Here is a 9,841-nt window from a genome sequence, read left to right on the forward strand (position 1 = left end):
ATATACGGTTGTATAATTCGTTAAATGTTCTTTGTTTACCATTACCCTTTTTGCATGGTCAATTTTATGCGCGTAAGTGATCGCAGATTTACTCGCAAAAACAAAGTTAACACGCATAATGTCATAAGCCCATCAACTGCTGTAGAACGTTGGTTGTTACTCGCTCTATGCCAGTAAAGAAACGTCTCGTGGTATACAGTTTCACTTTTAAGAGCCTAATCTTTTTTGGGTATTGTTTTTACAGTTTTTAGTTGGTAATAGCACCATACAGTATCAGAACTTATTTTAAAACTAGATTTAACAATATTGCGCTAAAATAAACTAATTCAATGTTGATACGCGCATAAAAGTGACCATGCAAAAAGGGTATATTAAATGAGACGAGAAAATACTGCCCAGACGGCACAGTTCTGTAGGTCTCTAATAGCTTACTACCGGACTATGTAGTATTGTTGCACTGTTGGATATAACTATAGACACCTAATATGTTTAGGTATCCATGGCTAAGCTATAACAGTTCTAGTTCGTAACAACAACTATGTCAAACATATATCTTGTCATTGTCCCACATAGCCCACGACCCTACGTGCTAACAAAAAAGATCTTATTAACCTGTTAAATAATTAATGAGTAATAAACGTTAAAATTGCTGCCTAGGGTAAATATAAAAGATTACAAAAACCTTGTAATTACAGTTCACAGCGAACAATAACATATAATAACTTTTATTTAAATGTTGTAAAAGGGAAGTAAAACACGAGCTAATAAGCAACATGATTTGCAATATAGCTTTAATTTAGTTCAATCATCTGCAACAGAAGTAGTTTCCTTTGAAGTTGTATACAACTTTCGTTGAACCCCAATATGGAAAGCCAAAATGTTGGCTATAAATCCAACCAGTTCGATTATTATCATCTCCAATTTGGGCCCACTCATTTTCCTCATTACTGAATAAAACGACTGTTTGATTATATGAATCAATGGAACTTACTTTTATCCTCTCATGACTGGAAAACGACGGTCGTGATAACACGCGTGTTTTGTTTCATACACCGCAAGCCAGCTTACTAGTTACCAAGTATATATGTTACTTTGTGGGTGATTATTTTTGGGGAATTTTTTCTCTTTTTTAATGTGTGGCTGACAATTTTTAACCCATTAGTAACCACTGGGTTAGGGCAATTGCCGTCTTGGCCAAAGACACATACTTCAACAATGGTAGCAGCGATGAGCCTTGAACCCATTACCTCTGGGTCAGAGGAAGACGCACTAACCAACTGTGCTACAGCGCAGGATTAAAAAAAGGAAAATTCAACATGTGTTTACTACCTAAAACGATGTGCTCTGATTTATATTTAATATATGGGCAAATGTGTACAAGGTGTTTTAAATTATAAAAGATATAAATTTACTAGAACAACACATTGATCTTTAAAGCTACTGTTAATTTAAAACCTTTAGTATATTGATATAATATAGGTATATTCAAATTACTAGTCAAGGCCATTTCCCATGCCTCATGGCACAGCGATAATGGCGCATGCCTACAGGCCAAAGGTTGTAGATCTCGACATTCGCTACTATTGTGAACTTATAAGCACTTGGGCAAGACACTTACATAACAACAATTGTTCCAGCTCATTTCTCCCTTATGGGTTATCTAAACTGTCAGCCACACATAACAAAAAAAGCAGGTATATGATGTATGAAGCAGAACACAGTTTTATAACATCAGTCGTTTCCCTGCCATGTAGGTAAAAATTAGGTACAATTATTCATTCCTACCTGACTGGAGCCCAATGATCACCAGGAAGCACACCACTGACCAGGGGGGTATAAGAGTTAGTAGATGCATCAGGAAATATTTCTTCATAAGAACATATTCTTCTACCTTCTGCTTTGCAGTAACCATCAACCAAATTCCATGTTATCATATTAGCTGGTTTGTTGTATAATTTTATCTCTGTAAAGTAATATCGGGTAAATGCAATTTACATAGATATATGAATGTAACTTACTTTATTCTCCAGCGGCCGGAAAACGACAGTCGTTATCACATGGGTTTAACACCTTGTGTCAGCTTACGAGTTACCATATATGTTACTCTGTAGGTGATTATTTTTTTGGAGAATTTTTTTTTTATGTATGGCTGATAATTTAGACAACCCATTAGTGACCACTGGGTTGGAGCAATTGCCATCAGGTGTCTTGCCCAAGGACACATACGCCCACAATGGTAGCAGCGTCCAGCCTTGAACCCATTACTTCTGGGTTACAAGCAGGCGCGCTAACCACTATGCGACAGCACCAAAGATAATAAAACACTTACCTGTGCATGTTGTATACAGATGAATGCAAGGAGGTTGAAGTTTCCATTCCTCATGCTCACATAGCATTGGATAATGTAAATTTTCATTACATGAAGTTGGTTTGAAATATCCCTAAAATAGACCAGTTGAACATAAGTTAAAACTAGTTCACGTTTTACCTCTGTTGTTGTCTTTTCAATGTTGTTTTCTACTCCTACAAAATATAATCCAAGATTTCTGCAAACTGCTTTTCTAGTCTGTTTTCTCAACATAAGAAAACCATCTTCTGAAGCTGCTTCACCCTGCAAATTAATTTTGTTTACTTTCATCCAAACCAAAAAACTCGATATTTTCTTACCTGACATACATGTCGCCACTTGGGTTTATACATGTTGCTGTTGTCATAAATTGAAACGTATCCATGTGTTTTGTTGCTCAATCGAATTGGAACTAATCAAATATAATTTTTGAATAGTAATACTATGGCATGTAACGTTTAATGGTAATCTCACAGTATTATAGCATGGTATGTTTAATGGTAATCTCAAACTAATATAGCATGTTACGTGTAATGGTAATCTCAAACCAATATAGCATTAAACTAACCTGTACATGATGGCAAATTACAGTCAACTGCTTGTGTTTTGTTGCCAACACAAAGGTTCGCATGTTGTGGCACTTCAGTTTGGCAAACTCTTGTACGATTTTTCAATCCTGACCCACAATTTCTAGTAGCTCTACAACTACTCCATGACCCCCAAGCACTCCAAACTGAAATGTTACAACAATATTAAGCACCCAAAGCTATATTTTTAAGAACTAACTGTTCTATGTTATCTTATTGCCATTTATATACTTTTAGCATGCAATTCTACAAGTTTATGTTATATAAAACTGGTCTATGAATTGATTTAGGCCTATAACTTATGTGTGTCTGGTCCCACAGCATGGCATACCAATAAGAGATTTGGGCCAGAGTTGGCTCATTACCCAAACACCCATTACTGATTAGCAGTGAATAAGACATTACAAAAAGTTAATGCAAATAGTGAGCCTTATTTTGCATGGTCATTGGTTTATGCGCGTATCAACATTGAGTTTATTTTGGCATAATGTTGTAAATCATGTTTACAATATAAGTTCTGATACTTTATGTTGCTATTACCAATCAAAAACTGTAAAAATAATACCCGAAAAAAATTAGGCTCTTATAAGTGGAACCGTACTTTCACCATACTATTCTTTACTCGCATAATGCGAGTAACAACCACCCTTCTACAGCAGGTAACACGCTTATGACGTTATGCGTGTTAACTTTGTTTTTGCGAGTCAATATGCGAGTACTTAAGCGCATAATAGTGGCTATGCAAAAAGGGTAAAATTGATTGCATATTTTACCTGGGCATTCTGCTGTTGAACACAGTTGGTATTCTATGTTACCACCTCTACACATCCATGCTCGTTTCGCCGAACTGCAGGATCTTGTTCTTTGCTGACTTCCTTGACCACAAGTCACTGTGCATGGACTCCATTGCCCCCATTGTGTCCAATCAACAAAAAAATCTTAAAAATATTAATCAAAATTTAAAAGTTTTTTTTTTAGTTGTAAAAATATCCCCATTACTTTATCATACACAGCTTGTTTGTTTTAACTTTTCCTACCTTTAGGAGAAAATTCTTTTTTCTGACACACTATCGCCTGTGAGGAGAAAGGATCAGGGGAGCATTGCTCGTTTGTCTTGCAGGAGTTTGGTAAGCAGCGTACTGAAGGATTCTAAAATGTTGGTTTTTACTTATTAGAAAATTGCTTTTAATACGTAGTGTCTGAAAGCATAAATATTTATCTCCTATTTATCACTGTTTTTTATTTTGTTTTAGTATAGCTGACAAATTGGTGACCTGGTTTGGACGATTAAAGTGATCATACACAGCCACAATAAATACCATGCCTTGTACCCCATTTACTCTAAAGAGGTGAGCGCTATACAACCTATGTTGGTTCCAGTAACATTCTTACAAGTTAAACTCTCACAAACTCACTTTTAAAGAAATGAAAGCATCTCGAGAATAATATTTGTAACCATTGAGAGAAATAAGACCGTTTTCCTTTTTAACCCATTTGCCATCATGTTCAACCCAACTTGCCGAATCTGCTGAAGAACTTTCTTGGGATGCCCTGTCGCTTAAGTTCAGTTCACACTTGTTGACTCCATAGTTGTACGACTTGCATCTTAAATTAAAAATACAGGATTTCATAAATTCAAGACTTGGAAATAAGACAAAGACTTTATATTAGGCACAATAGTTACCTGGTATCTTTATAACAAGCCATAAAGCACTGGTAGGTGTTATAGCTTGGGACATCTCGAAACACAAAAGAAGGAAAATATGAATTGTCAGGTCCAATATCACCATTTCTGTTCTCTTGCCATGACTGAACAGGCTTTTTATAAACACTGTTTGCATCAAGTTTGCAATTTTCAAGGCAAAAACACTCCAAAATAAATAACAACACTAGAAAAAACAGCTTTGGACAAATTTCTCTAAACTGACTTTCTGCCATCGTTTTTATGATATAACTGTTTTGGGCGCTTATTAGGTTCATCATTATGATTTTATCTTATGAATATTTAATAAGATGTAAACTACAAGGTGCACATTAAGCTTAACAAATGTGTTTATGACGTCAAATCGGCAAACAAATGACCTCAATCGAATTTGCACAATAGGCTTTTAAGATAATATTTCTAAGGAAAATTAATCTTTATGTAGCCTATGACTTAGCAAACAGCAAATGTCACCAACAATTTTGTCACAAGTCAATAAAATGTCGCTGACGTAATATCTACCCATTCACTTTTGTAAGTAAACATTTTAAAGCCTGGTTAAGTTAGACACTGTTATACAGCCTAATATTAAATGTATGTTACAAATACATTCATTACGAAATGTTCTCCAGACTTTTTTAACCACAGCAGAAATAGTTGCTTTTTCTAGAGTTGTACGTTGGGTATTCACCCCAGGTGGGCTGCCTACCAAAATGTTTACTGAAAATCCAGCCCGTTCGATGATACCAGTTTCCAACTAATGCCCACTCATTGTATTGGTCTCTAGAAATAAATAAAAACTTTAAATAAAAGTGACATATATATAACGGTGCTACTTCTATGGTAAAATGAATAAACAGGTATTCAATGATTAAGGGTAATTGATATTTAAAATGTTGTAATTTTAAATATTGCCTGTTTCACTTTCAAGCTTTGCATAAGTATTTTTTATTTAATAAAAACAATACAACTGTTCAGGTTATCTTAGATATCATGTCTTTATATTAACTATTTGTCTTTATATTAAGGTTCGTTGCTGTAACCATTTTAAGCAAGAGCGGTTTATGGTTAGTCTATATATGCCCAGTTAATGGTAATTACTGTTAAAACCCAGCCATTTCTTTTGGGTTTTTACCTAATGACAGTCATACAAAAAATGAAAAAATCTACCATAAGTCACTTACCTGATTGGTACCCAATGGTTTCCACTAATTATCCCTGTAATTACTACATCATAGTTGGCCGGTGCATTTGGAAATATTTCACTAAAAGAACACATTTTTCTGCCTTTAATTTCACAGTAATCTTGTACGAGATTCCATGTTATTTCTGTCGGTGGCTTCACATAATGTCTTATCTTCACATCTAAGTATAATATTTTTGGTATGACTCATATTTTAGATTTGTACAGGCAACCCCTTATTTAAGTAAATAGGCATTGGTTAACTTATAGTATTGTATGAATGAAAACAAATGCAACTTGCTTTATCCTCGCCGCAAAAGGTTAGTCGTTTTCACACATGTGATCTGTTTCAGACACCTCGTGCCAGCTTACAACTTATCACATATGTACTTTGTTAAAGAATTTTTTTAAATTTTAAATTTTTATTGTGTGTCTGACCATTAGACAACCCATTTGTGACCACTGGGTTAAAGCAATTGTCGTTAAGTGTCTTGCCCAAAGACACATACGCCCAAAATGGTAGCAGCGCCGTGCCTTAAAACCATCATCTAAAATACAGTTATTCCCACAGCAAGATGTCTAATGGTTTTAAGTTAATAGTGAGTTTGGTGTGCTGAGATCTAAGACTATTATCCAATATATGTTGTATAATTATAATTTCTTACCACTACATACAGCATGTAGCTGACTGCATGCTGTGTTTGGTTCTAACGGTGCTGGTTCACATTCCATCAAGTAATTTGTGTTTAAATTGCAAGATTTAAATGAGAAAGAGTTCTACAAAGAATATAATGTAAATGTAAAAAGAATTTTTTAAGTTTTTTTTTCATAAAACTTACTTGTTGATACCGTTTGTTGATTGCAGTCGTGGGATCATCTACATACATTCCAATCTGTTTGCACACAACTAGTTGTGCATGTGCTTCTAATCTTTCATTTTCGAAACTCGTGGTGTTATTACCCTTCAATACAAAGAATTTTAACTGTCTTGGTGTTCATACAACAAATTAAAATCCAAAATCAAACGTCACCCTGCTATACCTTTGTGGGCGTATGTGTCTCTGGGCAAGACACTTAACGGCAATTTCTCCAACCCAATGGGTTGTCCAAATTATTAGCCATACATAAAAAATCCCCCCCAAAAATAATTACCCACAAAGTAACATACATGGCCGGTCGTAAGCTGGCAGGGTGTTAAACCCGTGTGATAACGACTGTCGTTTTCCGGCCACGCGAGGATAAAATAAGTTACACTCATTCATTTATTCACCCATTAATTTACCGTTTATACACCACTACTTAAAAATCTACAGCGATATCAAACCTATAAATAATAATTTGCATATTTTTAAACGATTAACTTGGTTTAAATAAATATCCTTACCAGACAGACTGGCCTCCACTTTGGATTAAATGGATCACTGTCGTCATACAAGTAAACAAATCCTTGGGTCTTATATGAAAGCCCTACTGGTGCTGTATTGAAAGAAAACATTATTAAATATTATCATGAAATAGTTAACTTTATTTACCGTCACAAGAATTTTGTCGACAATCTGTTTCATCATTTGAACTTCCTGTGCATGTAAGATTTCTCAGTGGTGATTCAAGCAAACAACTTCGTGTCCGATTCTGTTTTCCACTTCCACAATTTTTTACGGATTCACATTTGCTCCATGCATTCCATTCTGCCCAAACTAAGCAAAATAATGAAAATATAAATTTATGTTTATATAGGTGATTTCCTAGGTTGACACAGCCAGTTGACTTGGGATTTAGGTAATAGTTGGCTTGGCTCGTTACCCCAACTGAGAAACTTTATATTACTCTTTTTTTATATTTCTTTTTATTTTATACTTTATATTATTTATATTTTATATGGGTGAGGACCTAGCTTGGCACAGCCAGTTGACTTGGGATTTAGGTAATAGTTGGCCCATTACTCCAACTGAGAAACAATGCAGAATTAAAAGCTGCGATCGAAACTTACTTCTATCGCATCATAGGAAACATTATTTAAAAAAATGCAATCTTGGAAACATCTATGGTGCCACATTTGAATACAGTGAGTTTAAAAAAATGAATGAATGTAACTAACTTTATCCTCGCGTGGCCGGAAAACGACAGTCGTTATAACACGAATGTTCATACACCTCGTGCCAGCTTATGAGTTACCAAGTATGTTACTTTGTAGGTGATTATTTTTTTGTGGGTTTTTCTATATTTTTTATGTATGGCTGATAATTTGGATAATCCATTAGTGACTACTGAGTTGGAGCAATTGCCGTTAATTAAGTGTCTTGCCCAATGACACATACGCCCACAATGGTAGCTGCGAAGAGCCTTGAACCCATTACCTCTGGGTTAACCAACTGTGCTACGGCGCCAGAGATTTTGTATGTAGGTCGATACTTACTGGGACAGACATGCTGGTTGCACAATCTCTTGTTGGTGACTTCTCCCACCATCCAGGAAAACTTAGCTGGCCACAATCTAGTTCTTACTTGGCTTCCACCACCACAAACCTCTGAACATTCTCCCCAACTGACCCAGTTTGAAGGCATGTAGTAACTTTTGTAAACTAAAATACAGAAATAATGATGAATGTTAACATTTTTGTATCTAAAAAAACTTATTTTTAAAAAGCTTTTTTCCTTAGCAAGTAACTATAATGAGGCATTTTTAAAAAAATGTTTGTGATAAGGGTAAAGTAACGCCACATTATTTCTTTACTTTTGATTTGCCTAAAACTTCATATAAAGAAACTGCACTAACTTTGAGGTGAGAAAATGTATCTTTGACAGAGGGCTGTTTTAAATGAATTATTGAATGAAGGTGAACACAAATCCTCTTGTTTGCATGGAGAACTTGCACAGGGCTCATTTTTGAACTCCTAAAATACATTGAATGAATGTAACTTACTTTATCCTTGCGTGGCCGGAAAACGACAGTCGTTAATACACGGGTTTAACGTTTAACACCTCGTGCCAGCTTACGAGTTGCCATTTATGTTACTTTGTGGGTGATTATTTTTGGGGGATTTTTTTATGTATGGCTGATAATTTGGACAACCCATTAGTGACCACGAAGTGTCTTGCCCAAGGACACATACGCCCACAATGGTAGCAACGTCGAGATTTGAACCCATAACCTATGGTTACAGACAGACGTGCTAACCACTATGCCGCGGCGCCGGACATTATCTTCTAATTTCCTCTGAGGCATTTTACTATCATATTATAAATTACCTCTAAGTATCGAAATGCATTTCTAGAGTAATACTTTGCCCCAGTGGTTGGTACAAGTCCATTAACTGCAGTAACCCATAGTCCATCTACTTCATACCACTCTAATATAGAAGAATCAGCTTGTTGAGATTGCTGTGTAATACGATCATTGCTGTTTATTTCACAAATATTTTGACTCGAATAATGGTTGAAAGATTTGCACCTGGAGAAACAAATACTTAAATAAAAAAAATTCCCAGCGTTACAGCCTAATGTTTGCAGGCGCACACATTTGCTTTAAAAAATATTCTGAATTCAAAATTCTTTACCTGTCATCTTTATGACATGATAATACACATTGGTAAATATTCTGACCCAGCACTGTCCTATATACATATCCAGGAAAGAGTGAATTTTCAGGGCCTTGATCTCCACTTATGTTTTCCTCCCAAGACTGCTGTGGCAGCTTAGCTTCTGTAGTTACCTGGCTTAAGCACTTGGTTATAACTGAATCCATGCTTAAAACCGCAATACAGAAAAGAAGGTGGAATACACTCCAATGACAATAGTGCGTCATGTTGACACAAGGGAAATAAAATATGGTTATCTCATGTTACCACACTTCAAGGTGAAAGTGTATTAATTATTAATATCATTATTGTTATTTATAGATGTGTTTTCAAACCAGCGAGACAAACTTAACAGTAGACATGTAATTTTCAGTCTTGACCATTCAATCTTGAGCTCTGGTTCATTGTTGAAGGGAAGTCGTTTAAATCATTCATGACTTTCATT

General features: G+C 35.4%; 3 protein-coding genes across 3 annotated transcripts; all 3 read right to left on the reverse strand.

Moving 5' to 3' along the window:
• Positions 1-805: 805 nt before the first annotated feature.
• On the reverse strand, positions 806-3,852 carry LOC149733707 (semaphorin-5B-like). Its single transcript, XM_089881977.1, has 7 exons — positions 3,708-3,852; positions 2,916-3,080; positions 2,668-2,759; positions 2,489-2,611; positions 2,330-2,441; positions 1,786-1,963; positions 806-947 (listed from the first exon to the last, which is right to left on the reverse strand). Exons 1-7 carry the CDS (start codon positions 3,760-3,762, stop codon positions 806-808), a joined length of 867 nt encoding a protein of 288 aa, XP_089738103.1. The 5' UTR covers positions 3,763-3,852.
• Positions 3,853-5,269: 1,417 nt separating this feature from the next.
• LOC149733708 (uncharacterized) lies at positions 5,270-8,762 on the reverse strand. Its single transcript, XM_089881976.1, has 8 exons — positions 8,595-8,762; positions 8,236-8,400; positions 7,352-7,516; positions 7,204-7,295; positions 6,659-6,781; positions 6,485-6,596; positions 5,821-6,001; positions 5,270-5,419 (listed from the first exon to the last, which is right to left on the reverse strand). The coding sequence occupies exons 2-8, from the start codon at positions 8,381-8,383 to the stop codon at positions 5,275-5,277; spliced, it is 966 nt and encodes a 321-aa protein (XP_089738102.1). The 5' UTR covers positions 8,384-8,400; positions 8,595-8,762; the 3' UTR covers positions 5,270-5,274.
• Positions 8,763-8,912: 150 nt separating this feature from the next.
• Positions 8,913-9,677, reverse strand: LOC149733709 (uncharacterized). The gene is made up of 2 exons (XM_089881982.1): positions 9,376-9,677; positions 8,913-9,269 (listed from the first exon to the last, which is right to left on the reverse strand). The coding sequence occupies exons 1-2, from the start codon at positions 9,621-9,623 to the stop codon at positions 9,026-9,028; spliced, it is 492 nt and encodes a 163-aa protein (XP_089738108.1). The 5' UTR covers positions 9,624-9,677; the 3' UTR covers positions 8,913-9,025.
• Positions 9,678-9,841: the final 164 nt, after the last annotated feature.

This window comes from Ciona robusta, chromosome 7 (genome assembly GCF_009617815.1).
Source record: "Ciona robusta chromosome 7, ASM961781v2".
NCBI lineage: Eukaryota > Metazoa > Chordata > Ascidiacea > Phlebobranchia > Cionidae > Ciona > Ciona robusta.